The 13275-nt window shown below is 36.2% G+C and overlaps 1 protein-coding gene across 1 annotated transcript in view; it reads right to left on the minus strand.

The window, feature by feature from the left end:
* The window catches only part of GARS1 (glycyl-tRNA synthetase 1), a 42248-nt gene that overhangs the window by 20658 nt on the left and 8315 nt on the right, over positions 1–13275 (minus strand). The window contains exons 2-8 of the mRNA XM_033088742.1: positions 12702–12803; positions 11835–11937; positions 9999–10140; positions 8711–8799; positions 8035–8111; positions 2408–2553; positions 229–378 (exon numbers count right to left, since the gene is read on the minus strand). Of these exons, the coding sequence (XP_032944633.1) occupies positions 229–378; positions 2408–2553; positions 8035–8111; positions 8711–8799; positions 9999–10140; positions 11835–11937; positions 12702–12803 (809 nt within the window). The remainder of the gene's footprint in view (positions 1–228; positions 379–2407; positions 2554–8034; positions 8112–8710; positions 8800–9998; positions 10141–11834; positions 11938–12701; positions 12804–13275) is intronic.

A 13275-nucleotide genomic window follows, 5' to 3' on the forward strand; every position in this document is an offset into this window, starting at 1 on the left:
ACCTTCCTTTCCTTTCCCTTCAAGTTTACTTTAGTTCCTCAAAACTGCCAATCATCTCAGAGATTACATTTGGAGATATAAATGTAAAACATGCTTTTTATGTGGGACAAAAAATAAATACATAATCATGTAAGAATTAAGCAGAATTGTCTAAAAATAGCACACTTTCATTCCCAATTCAATGCCAAGGCATTGCCTCATTTACCAGCAGAGTAACATGGGCAGTACCTGACTCGGATCAGTCCAGATCGAGGGGAGATCTCGTTTCTGAAAGAATTTCCAATCTGGGCAGCAGCAAAGGGTAACTTTCCTTGGTTGAATTCCAGAAGTCGTTTGAAATTCAGGAAAATCCCCTGTGCAGTTTCTGGTCTCAAGTACCTATAAATTTAAATAAATCAGTCCGTTATAAAGTAAGAAATTATGTTTTCTACCAAATCTGAAATTCCTAAAAGTCCTAAATGGACTCTTTTCACACAATGCTGTATAAGCCCTAAAACAAAGTATTAGAAATAGGTATTTTCCTCAGTAGCCAACATTCCCAAGCCAGGATTAGAGAAAGCATCAGTAACAGGTATGGCAACACTTCTGTCAGAAATGTCACTTTATTTCATCACTTGGGTGAGTCAACACCACGTCTCGCATAATGGCCTTAAAACGTCTGATATTCTCCTGACTAACCATTTCCATGGAGACAGATGACAATTGTATTCCTTCTGAAAATCAGACCCATGCCTAAGCATACCTCTGTCACCCCACGTATTAAAGTGTAACTGTGGGCTAAAAAGAAGCCAGTGTGGCTTAGCATGTCACTTCAGAGTTCACGCATTGCAATCACCACACTATGCCAGGCAATTTTTGAGGTTTTTCATGTCATGTTCTTTTTTGTGGCAGTTTACGTTTTTAGCCAGAGGCTGCTTCTAATATTTCTCCAGATTTTAAAAATAGAGCCAAGCAAATATACCATTAGAGTCACGGTCCCTCTTTGAATTTCACAGAAAATATTCTGTGCAAAACAACTAAGAAAACATACCCAACAGCCTACTTCAAAATCAGTATTTTACGAAAACAACTTTAAAACAAAGGAAAAAAATCAATAAAATGTTACTCTCTTCTCACTCTAACACACCCAGCTCTTTTGATATTTGTGGTACTTTCCAGATTTCACCCAAATGTAAGTATAGCTACAGTTTAGATGCATATTTATAAGTAGAATGTATAAAATTATGTACTTTCATTTATTTTGTATTTTCCCATTTTCTAAATAACTGTAAAATTTTTTCATATTTAATAGCTACAGAGTATTCCACTAAAATGTTCTACTTTGCTATAATCTATTTAACCATCTTCAAATTATTGGATAAATAGGTTATTTCCACTTTTAATTTATAGACCCTTGACAGCTATAACTTCCTTTCCTTTTGAATCATTTTCTTAGATAAATTACGTGGAGATGGATGATAGATCAGAAGATATGGCCCATCTTACGCCTCTCTGTATGTATTGCCAAGATGAAAGGCTTACCTTTGGCCTCTTTCCACAAAATATTGCAAATCAACCCTGCGTCTTATTAAAATAATTCCAGTAATACATTCTGCCACATTAATTTTTATTATTCTTTAGTTTCTATTCCAGGAAACATGATCCATTTAGTTTCATCTTGTAAAAAACCCTACCCTCTCTTACCCTAAAATGAAACCATAAGGTAAATATCTGAAGCTATGAAATGGAATACTTTGGCTAAGTTTGTTAACAATAGACAAGGAACCTGGAAATACAGAGTCTAGTTCTGGATCGTACTGTAAACTCCAGGTTTTCTTTACTCCGTGAAAACCACATCTTTTAAATCAACATGCTAACCCTGTGTTGTGCAATGTGGTAGGCCACTAGTCACATATCTATTTAAATTTAATTAAAATGAAATCAACTTAAAAATCCCATTCCTCAGAAGTACCAGCCCCATTGTAAGTGCGCAACGAGCACACATGGCTACCACACTGGACAGCACAGAATACAGAACATTCCATCACTGCAGAACACTGTACTGACTGGACAGTGCTGATCCTGACGAAACGGTTTCTAAAAGTCTCCCTCAGCAATAAGTTCAATGACTTTCAAAATCATTCTTCAACTGCCTTCCTTGCACGATGCAACTGTAACTACAAGATGTGATGCTCACACACTTTTATGTTTATTTTATGGCAAGAAAATCAGCATATACACTAAAAAAATAATATTCAGAGAGAATTAGAATTTAAGAATATGTCTGTCATAACTTCTCCTTAATATATTTATCTGCACTTTCTCCATATCACTTTTCCAAATTTTTTCTTTGTGGCTGAGATGGTATTTACCTTTTATTACAAGCAATTTTAATAACTTTGTTACATAAACAGTAAGTGGTACATACCCAGGCATGTTTCCTCCAGGCCCAATGAAGGTCTTGAACATTAAGTTAAAAGATACTGGAGGGGACAGATCATTTCCAGTAATGGGAGATTTTACATTATAGTTCACAAAAAGATCCCCAAGTTCTTGCTGTCCATAGTTATCGAGCTAAAGAACATGCCAAGAAAATAATTAGTGTAAAAGACTGGGAAAAAACAAGGCATAAGATAAAGTATTGCATATTAAATTTCATCCATCGTTAAAATTCACCCAAAATGAGATCGGAATTAACCTAACCTTCAAGATATCCACAGTAAAACTACAACCAGTCTACATGCTTTTCATTTAGCGATAGGGAAATGAAGTATCTTTCTGGGATTGACCTAAAACTCACGCATTCACCATTTCACAATGAAAGATAATGCAAAATACCTCTCGTTCAATTGTAAATTACTGGTTGTCAAGAAATCTGAAATCATTGTAAATAAATTTTCAAAGTTGAATTTTACCACTCTTTATATTTAAGAGTCAGGTGTACATCCCTGTCTGTTAATTAAATGCGCACATAACTTTCCTTTCCCACTCTACATTAAGCTTCTTGCAGGTAGAAGCTGTGTCTTATTTCTCTGTGTATTTGCCAGGATATTGAACATTCTATAGATTGATGATCAATGCCAAACCCTCTAAAATGACATTTGACCTACAATTCAAGAATTTCAAATAACTATGACAAACCATCTGATAGTAAAGAATATTTAAAACTTAAAAAATATATCCTAATGGAAACAAAATAATTAGATAAATCAACTCATGGCTGTAAGAACTAAGGCTGTGGAGTCAGAAAATCCTGGGGAAATCATTCAACTCTACCACTTATGGGTTGTGTGACTCAGGATTAAGCTCTTCCCTAACCACTCTGAGTCTCAGTTTGCTTATGTGGAAAATGGGGGAACAGAATCTACCTCACTATAAAGGGTTACTATGAAGATTAAATAAAGTAACATATGTAAAGTATGCAGCACGGGGCTGGCACATAGCACTGACTCAATAAAATGACAATTTATATTTTCTCCCCTCATAAATCCAGTGGACACTTTCATTCCAGAGAAAGGTATCTTACTCACATTAACTACATGTCCCAAATTTGAATGAACAATTAAAAAAAAAATTAAGCCCTCCAGTCTCTATTTCTATGGACATTCTTGGGAAAATTCACTAAATGTTGTATCATACCATTGTCCAGGAGACTGGATCAATGAGGAAACTGTTCCAGAGTCTTCAAGATATGAATACCATAAAAATAAACGGTTCTCCCTACTTGAGGAGAAAGTCAGAGCATGGGGAACATCTGTTTCCCAAGCAATTCAAGAATATATAGTGCTTTTCAGTAGAAGACATAATGAAAAAAAAAAGTCAGGAAGGAAACGTTCCAAGGACACAGACAGAAATCAAAATCCCATGAAAGGGAAGGATTTGGCAGTATCTAGCAAAATTATATTTGCATGTACCTTTTGATTGAGCAATTCCACTTCCAGGAATCTATGCCAAAGATGCAACAGCAAAAATATGAAAAGATACAAGCACAAGGCTCACCGCAGAAGTATTTGTAAAGGCAAAGGTGGGAAAGACTACCTCCATCAGTAGGTGACTGGTTCTATAAACTCGTGCATCCACACAATGGAGAATTATGTGGCTATAAAATGGAATAAGGTGTATCTCTATATACTATTCTGAAGCATTCTGAGATATTTTGTTATATGAAAAAAGCAAGTTGGAGAAATGTATGGAATGCTACCATTTACTGTGTTTCCCCAAAACTAAGACCTAGCTGGACAATCAGCTCTAATGCATCTTTTAGAGCAAAAATTAATATAAGACCCGGTATTATATTATATCATATCATATTATACTATACCCGGTCTTAAATAAGACCGGGTCTTATATTAATTTTTGCTCCAAAAGATGCATTAGAGCTGATTGTCCAGCTAGGTCTTATTTTCGGGGAAACACGGTACCTAGAAAGGGGACATAAAATACCTGTACGTCTTTGTTCATATTCCATAAAAAAAAATTAAAAAGGTTTTTTATTCCCCCCCAAGGTTAAAACTGATTACCTGTGGGAATAGGAAGGGAATAGGGAAAAGGAACAGACACTAGATTTATTTGAATGTACATTGTTTTGAAAGTTTAACTTTGAATAGGAAATTTTTTTGCTGTAACTATAAAATAAACATAAATTAAAAAAAATAAAACTCTAAAAATTCAAATTAAAACAAAATAGTAGACTAACTGCATATCCAGCTGGTGGCTGAGCTATTCAGAGAGAATGACTCCATGTGATTTTAAACAGTTATTAGACTCCAAGTACTAGTGTGTCCCTAAGGAAATAAAGAACAAAACAATTTTTTCAGCGGATTTCAATATTCATATTGTTGAGGGTAATGTTGGTGTCGTTATTCTGAGGCTATTCATGTGTGTAGTATGGGACAAAGCATATCAGAAATTATCCTGGAGCTACTGAGAACTCGAGTTTTTGGTGTAGATAAGAGAGATACAGGTTTAGACTAATAAAACAAAGCCAAGTCCCATACCCAATGTTAAGTAAAAGTATCAATATGAACTCATGATTTTTATTTTAAAACAAACAAAAGACCAATTCCCTAGCTCAGTCCACTTAAAAGGTCTGATAGCAATGACTAACAGCAGTCCCACTAATAACCACCAGGGTTCCTTGGAGAAATGGCTGATTAGAAGTCTGCGACAAGAAATGTACAAGATGAGTCTGAAATATCTTATCACTCAAAACAAGTGATCAAAGATTACTGGGCTTGTGTCAAAAGGATTTAGCAAACAACTACTATTGGCAAAGATTAGACAATTTGACCAGCAATAAGAATAATAAGTACAACTGAGTGAAAAAGATCAAATGTTTTCATCTGTAAATTCATAATGGAAGAAGGGAGGGAGAGAGGAAGAGGTACACAGGAACTCATTGCACATTTCTGAAGGACGCCAGGGACCCAACTAATTGAAAATAGGTTAAAAAAAAAAAAGATGGGAGCAAAGGGAGTGGAAATCAAGCCTTAGCCTCACTTTTCATTAAAAATGGTGTCTCAGAAATCAAAGAGTTGATGAGGGAAAGTTTTTCTATATGGAAATACTCTAGCTAATAAAAAAAGGAAGAACAAAATGATAAAATCATCATTTGGAAACTCCTAATCAACTAATGAATCCAGACAACGATCATCTCACAGAAGACATAACCAGGCATCATGTGCCTCCTAATAGAAGTACGTTTATCACTTGCTAAGCGTCTTGCCAAAAATAGCTGATCAAGACTCTAGATCCAACTGCCCAATTATAAGAAATATAGAAACAAAGGAACATATTAAACATCACCAAACGAATGTAATCAGCCAAAATCCAGATAGTAGAAAACGTTAAAGAAATGTTTCAACTTAAAACATTTTTTCAATGAAAATATAAAGAGATAAAGAACCTATAGACTGAAATAGATTTAAGAAACATATCAACCAATCACAAAGTATGAACTTCATCTGAATCCCAATTTAAACAAAGTACTTGTAACATTTAAGACCATCAGGGAAATGTGACAATATTACACCTTATTAGTATTTACTGAAATAACAGCAGTGAGGTTCATGTTTTTGGGATTTTTATCTTTTAGAGATATATAATGAAATATTTACAGATGTAATAAAATGATATTTGAGATACGCGTCAAAAAATTGAGGAGGGGCAAAGGCAGGAAAGAGTAGGGAATAGGCTCAACAAATCTGCTAACACGGAAACATGCTGATGAGTATAAAGTATTTATTATTTGATTTTCTATTTTTAGATGTTTTGAATTTTTCATAACACAAAGTAAAAAATGACTTTACAAACTGGTATATGCAGAGATGGGTCAGCAAAAATGGACAGAGAGGAAAAACAAGAGAATTCTAAGCTGCTGAATCTAAGTAACAGGAATAAAGCTCTTCCTAGCACACAGGGTCAATGAGAGCCTTTTAAAGAAAACAGGAGTGCTTCATACAGTTTAAAAGTTGTCACAGGCACTAACAGGTGCAGAAAATGCTATTATGTGCTCAAGCAACAAATAGGCCTTTGGCCATGAATCCACAGGGGTCATGTGCGAGTACTGGACCATTTCCCAAAGGTCCCTAACTTTTCACTGAAAATTATACTGACAGCTGCATATGCATGTGATGTGGCAAATCACAAAACAGAGTGCTCTACTAGAACAAGGATATGTGATGAAACACAGTGCTCAAACTATAAAATATGACTTAACAAATCAACTAATTACTTCCTGCTCCTGACAATTTACTTGGAAATGAATGAAACGTGTTATGATCAAAGGCATATGTAGTAAGTCTAACATTCTGAATAGGAAACAGAGTAATTTAAGGATAATTAGAAGCGTTCTTCATTTCTTCTTTCTAATAAAGGTCATGTCTTTGGAAAAGGAAGGAAATGAGAAATGAATGTGTGGCTATAACTGTGTCAAAATATAAGAACTGATTTTCTAAATCATAAGTAACAATACTAAAGCAATGAGCTTCAAACAAGGGATAAAATGTACTTCACAAGGACCCAAAATAAATTGCCAGATGAAGAAGATTTTTAATTTAAATGAGGAAGGAGAAATGTTCTCAGCTAATGTTGGAAAGCTAGCTATTACATGGAAAAAATAGCATGTTAAAAAACAATTAGGCCGACAGTGGAAAAATGTCCAGCAAATTCTCATGAGAAAAAGAGCAAAGAGTGAGGGAGTCCTACGTTCAGCCCCACATATTTACATACCAATGTAAAGAAAATATGTATGAACACAGCACTGGTTGTTGTTTTTTCTTTTTACCCAAGGAAGTGAATAAAGTTTACGAGGTGAGTCAAAGCAGACCTCAGGATCAAATATGGTGTTGGCAGAATGGACTTTGTTTAAATCAATACATGAGGTGAGAAATCAGCAACATATATAGATGGACATGTGCGTCTTCCTGGGGCGAAGATGTTAAGTTTTCATTAAAATCGTAAAGTGGTCTGTGACCCACAAAAAGGGTAGGAGCCACTTCTGATATAGAAGGTATTCCTGCACTTGGTAAAAATCAGAGTAGATGGTCTCTATGGTCTCTTTTGTCTTCCCTAAAACCTGTCAACTTAAATAGAAATGATAAAACTTGAGTCTACCGGAAAAGCAGGGCCTGCGCATCAGGTCCTCAGAACAACAGCATGCCGTCAGAGACAGGGAACCAGAAGCACATCAAGTGGCTGACAAGACAGTGCTCATAAAGATATCTGCCCCCAAATCTCCACCTTGACACTGAACACTATCCATCATTAGTCCCTCCTCTGGTTTTGCTATTCAACCCAGAACACTGGTTTCCAAGGAGAACAAATTTTATGCCTAGTTAGCTGAATTTGCTAGTTTTGACTAAAATAAAGGGTTAACCACAAAAGGTAGAGAAGGGAAAAAAAAATGCCAAAACAGGTGCCATGAGGAGCAGCAGTAAACTTGGCTTAACAACTGTGTCACAGGGTCAGCACCAAACGGAATTTAACAGTCATCGAATGCTCAAAGAAAGACAGCACCTCCCTGAGCTACTGTGATAACATCTCTCAGGTACTCACCTGAGCCAAGACACTTTCCATCTCTGATTTCTTGTCAGCAGAACACTTCTTATCAGACATCAATTTCTGTAAATGAGCTACAAGAACAGTTGGTACATGTCAATTTCAATCAAGAGGAAAAAGGGCAATGCATTTTTGAGTTTCAATGCTAGACAGGTAAAAACAAAACAAAACGAAACAAAAACAAAAACGAATCCAAAGATAATGTTCTTAATTTATATGAATCCCTTGGTTGATTCTACAGGGAAAGTCATGATATTGTCTTTCTTTTTTTTAATTTTACTTATTTCACTATGTTTCTCCAGGACCCATCAGCTTCCAAATCAAGCCTTCGTTCCAATCCAGCTGTGCAGGGCGCAGCTCACAGTGGCCCATGTGGGGATCGAACCGGCAACCCTGTTGTCAAGAGCACCACGCTCCAACCAACTAAACTAACCAGCTGCCCCCGTGGTATTGTCTTGATTCTTTTGCTGACTTAGAATTTCTAATTATCTGCATATATTGTTTTTTTTTAGTAAGGGACTTGATCTGTGTACTTAAGATCTGTGAACTTTAGTCTTTGTATGTTATGTCCCCAAAAATATTTAATAGAAAAACTTTGAGAAAGTTTAATTTAAACTCTTTGTTTTGATCAATCGTACTTAAAAGGATATTTATCTGAGATGAAGAACAGTACCTTTTAATAGATGGTCAGCACGAAAACACTCTCCATTTTTTACATCTTTCACCATGAAGTCAGCAAATTTGTCTACGTGGCCAGAGGTCCTAAGTTAACAAATGCCAAGTCAATTTGTCATGTTGACACAAATTGACACATAGATTTTACCTTATGACAATCCCCCTTCCATATGTTTATCCACAGTCTATATCTGTGAGCCTGGAAGATGGAAGCTCCCATTTGTAGAATGATGTATATCCATGGTAGATAATAACGTACACCAGAGAAAATTCTTCCTCGAATTTACTCCTATCTTCTACCCAAGTTCTTCCTTCCCGTAAGGAAAAAAGACATCAAGTAGATTGTACTTTATCTCAACTTGTCATAAAGTCTGTACTACTTTGCAGAATCAATTAAGCCATGCCTTTCCCATTATTACTAAGCAAAGACCAACACCATGGTGAGTGTGACTAGCCAAGAATCACAACTCAGTACAGACACTGAATCTGAATCAAAGAGTTCTGTCACTGAAACCTGTATGGACACTGGTGTTATCTCTCCACAGTTCCTATTTGTGGAGCAAGTAGCTAAAGAATAGGTTGTCCTGATCTTTTAGATCCATCATTAGAAATTCATCTTGTCATAACTGGCTGAAATTATTGAGAGCCCAAAGGATGCAAACAGTGAAATTAGCTCTTTACCAGGCAACATTAGATGGAGTGACGAGATTAAAAAACGATTAAGAATTCCTCTTTTTCAGTTTTATATTCAAGAAACCCTGCTCTGCTTTCAATAGTGTTGGTAGGAACAATCTAAATTTCTGCACTGAAACCTCAACACAAATAGTAGTATTTGATTAAAATGTATACACACCTTTGCCCAGAACTTCTAAGAATTTACACCAAGGAAATAATCAGGGATATCCACAAAAATTCACCTCCTAGGACGTTCAGTGCAGTCAAAAATCAGAAACAATTTAAATGCCTACAATATGGCAGCAGCTAAATAAATTACAGCATATCCATAAAACAGAATACTACGCTGTTATTAAAAACGCTTTTGAAAACTAATGACATAAACAAATGTTCACCTACGCTACGTGAGAAGCAGAGTGCTGCTAACGTTGATACTTAGATAGGGACTTACAGAGAAAAAAGGCAGGAAGGACCAATACAATGTTCACATGGTTATCTGTGAATAGTAGGTGAATGTTTTGTTTGTTTTTCTTTATTTTCTAGATTTTCACAAGGCACATGTAATCCAGAAAGGGACTGAAAGAGGCATAGTAGGGAATGTCAGCCCTTACTTTAACACTGGCTCGGGGGTGAGCATGGTGCAGTCGATCTCCAGGATCTGCTCCTCCTGGATAAAGTGCTGCCTCCAGGTCTGAATGATGTTGTTCTTCAAAGCACAGCCGACTGGCCCGAAGTCATACAGACCACTAACACCTATAAAACACCAACGAGGAAAATGTGCACTTCTTGTCACGCTGAACAAGGGAAGACAAGGAAACAGGAGAAACTCATACCGGTCAGACTTCACATACTCCCTAAACATGTATGAAAGTCAACAACTGAAATCGCTCAGTACTGGAGAGCCTTCCCTCCGCTAGCTGACAGAAGTAAAATTCAAATGCTCTTACTGTTTACTACTTCCGTAGTAAGAATTTCAAGTAGGATTAGGCAAAAAGAAAAAAAAAGAAAAGAAAAGGAAGGACGTCTCTCCATATACAAGAAACAGAATGCAAAAAGATTACAGTTTTCTGCCATAGAAATTAGAAAATAATTTGTTGCATCAGCTGACAACAATAATCTAAAATTTTAGCACCTACTGTAATTCTCTAATTTATTTTTGGGTATTTGAGCCACTATTTAAACCTCAAGAAGTTAAACATTTAGAGATCTGCTGAGCCAAACTCGAATCAAGTTTCAGTGGCAAAGTATTAAAAGTTTGTATTGTTTAAACGATCTCTGTTGACTATGAAAAATATCGTTCTACATTTCATCAGTGAATTATACTCACCTACATACCTTCACATAGCATTCAGAAAGATGTAGAGATTTATCTACATACCATGTTTCCCCGAAAATAAGACCCAGCCGGACAATCAGCTCTAATGTGTCTTTTGGAGCAAAAATTAATATAAGACCTGGTATTATATTATATTACATTACACTATAATATATTATATTATATATTACATTATATTAGACCCGGTCTTATAGTAAAATAAGACCCGGTCTTTTATTAATTTTTGCTCCAAAAGACGCATTGGAGCTGACTGTCCGGCTAGGTCTTATATTTGGGGAAACACGGTACCTATGAAGAATGTTTTCTCCTGATAGTTGCCATAAAGGATAATCTAGGGACTCTGGTTTATCTGGTTTACCACTGCACTTCTGTGGAGGTGCACGGTATAGGTGCCCTGTGTGACAATGGCCCTCTAATGCTCCAGTCTCCATTGCATTTTAAGAAGTCTAACACATACCTTTGACGCTTGAACAACATGGGGGATTATGGATGCCGACCCGCATGCAATCAAAAATCTACTTGTAACTTTTGACTCCCAAAAATGTTAACTACTAATAGTCTACTATTGACCGGAAGACTTACTGATAACATAAGTCAATTGACACATATCTTGTGTGTTATATGTATTATTACACTGGTGCAAAAGCAATCGCGGCTTTTGCAATTGTTTTTAACCTTTTAAACCTCCATTACTTGTGCACCAAACTAATATATACTGTATTCCCACAATAAACTAAGCTAAAGAAAATGTTATTAAGAAACTCATAAGGAAGAGAAAATACATTTACAGCATTTATTTTAAAAAATTCCACATATAAGTGGACCCGTGCAGTTCAAGGGCCAACTGTATATTAAATGCTTAATACCTGGGCCTCCAACAATTTTATTACACTGTAATGAAAAAGGAGCAATCTTCAAGAATAAGTAGGGTGGAAGGAAATAAAAACTGATTTTATACCAAATGGCCGATTCTAAACAAATGGAAGAAAAATATCTACCCTTTGCTTTATATGACCTCATACAATTAGATATCAGTTAGCAAGCCATGTTTTTAAAAACAATATTAAAGCCACTAATAACACAATTGTTCTTTCTATCATTAATCTCCTACCTCCATAAATAGCAAAAGCTTGATCGTAGAAAAACCTCCTCTTCAGGGTATCTTCCATTTTTGCTCTGTCTACAATGTCATCTTTGGGTTGTAATGCCAGCTCCTGGATGGGAGTTTTAAATAGAAAACGTGACTGGAGGGATGCATGGGAATTTGAATTTATATATACAAATTTAGTTTATTCCTCAGCAAAAGTCAGTATAAAATTTACCAAAATTTTAATAACCCTAAAAAAAATAGCAAACTCAGGGTTTTCTTCCCCCTTTGAGTTACAGAGAAGATGCCTTTCCTTAGTTATTTCGGAAAGTATATGATCATTTCCAAGACTACAAGCCTATGTTTACTTAGACGCAGATACTGATACGCAATATCTGAATTTTCAGTGGATCACTGAGGCAAAATACTGGCTTAAAACTCCAAACTGTTTCAGCTTGGTGATGGGAGATTTATTGTTTGAAAAATTTGAGAGTGTGTATCAGATGGACAGACCTTCTCCTTAGCAGGAAAAAAAAAAAAATTGTAAACACAAAACCATTATTTCCGAGCACAGGAGAATTCATAAAGAACAAACACAATGCCTTGCAGGGAAACTCATGGGGCATACTGAGCCTAGGATCTGGGGGGAGGGGCAGGACAGCGACCAGGAAGACGGCAGAGGAAAGGTGACATTTTTGAGGTGCACACTGAAAGGATGAGAAGTCTGCCTGCCAGGTAGAGGAGATGGGGCAGGCATTCTGAACAAACAGAGCTAAGGCAAATGGTACTTGTTCAGAAACTTTTCTAGGTCTTTCTCACCCACAGAGATTAAACAAAGATGAACAATCCTATACCTACTTATGTTTCCTATTTTAGGATCCCAACACTCACCTTTGCTTCCAGAACCCTCTTCCGGGCTTTGAGCTCAGCCACTGCTTTGTCTACATCTACTTGGGGTGCTTTGTCTTCTTTCAGTTTTCGCACAAGATCTCCCTAGCCAACAAAGAGAATATACAGTCAGGACTGGTTTCAGAAGTCAAGAAAAGTTAGGAATCAGTTTTTAAGCATGCCTTTTAAAAAGCATCTGTCTAAGATTCAAATATTTATTATGTGAAAGGTCATTGTGAATAACTGAAGGTCTCTCCTCAGCATTTATACTCCAGAAGAACATACAAACAAGTATACAAATAACTATGCTCTAAGGGTTTAAGGTGATTATTACTAGTGTGGGTTTTTTTTTTCCTTTGGGGGAAGGGGACAGCTGGAGAAGGAGGAGGAAAAAAGCACTGATAAAAAGCATAAAAGAGCAAGATTAGTACTATGAACAGAAAAATCAATAAACTGACCACCCTCCTCGAATCTCTCTCCTCTCTACTCACAAAAAATGACTGTAGTTCTCCACCTACTTCGCCAGCCATTTCTTTTCAGTTACTACTGGATCATCTTCCTCTGCCCTTTGCTTAAT

Source organism: Rhinolophus ferrumequinum, chromosome 20 (genome assembly GCF_004115265.2).
Source record: "Rhinolophus ferrumequinum isolate MPI-CBG mRhiFer1 chromosome 20, mRhiFer1_v1.p, whole genome shotgun sequence".
NCBI lineage: Eukaryota > Metazoa > Chordata > Mammalia > Chiroptera > Rhinolophidae > Rhinolophus > Rhinolophus ferrumequinum.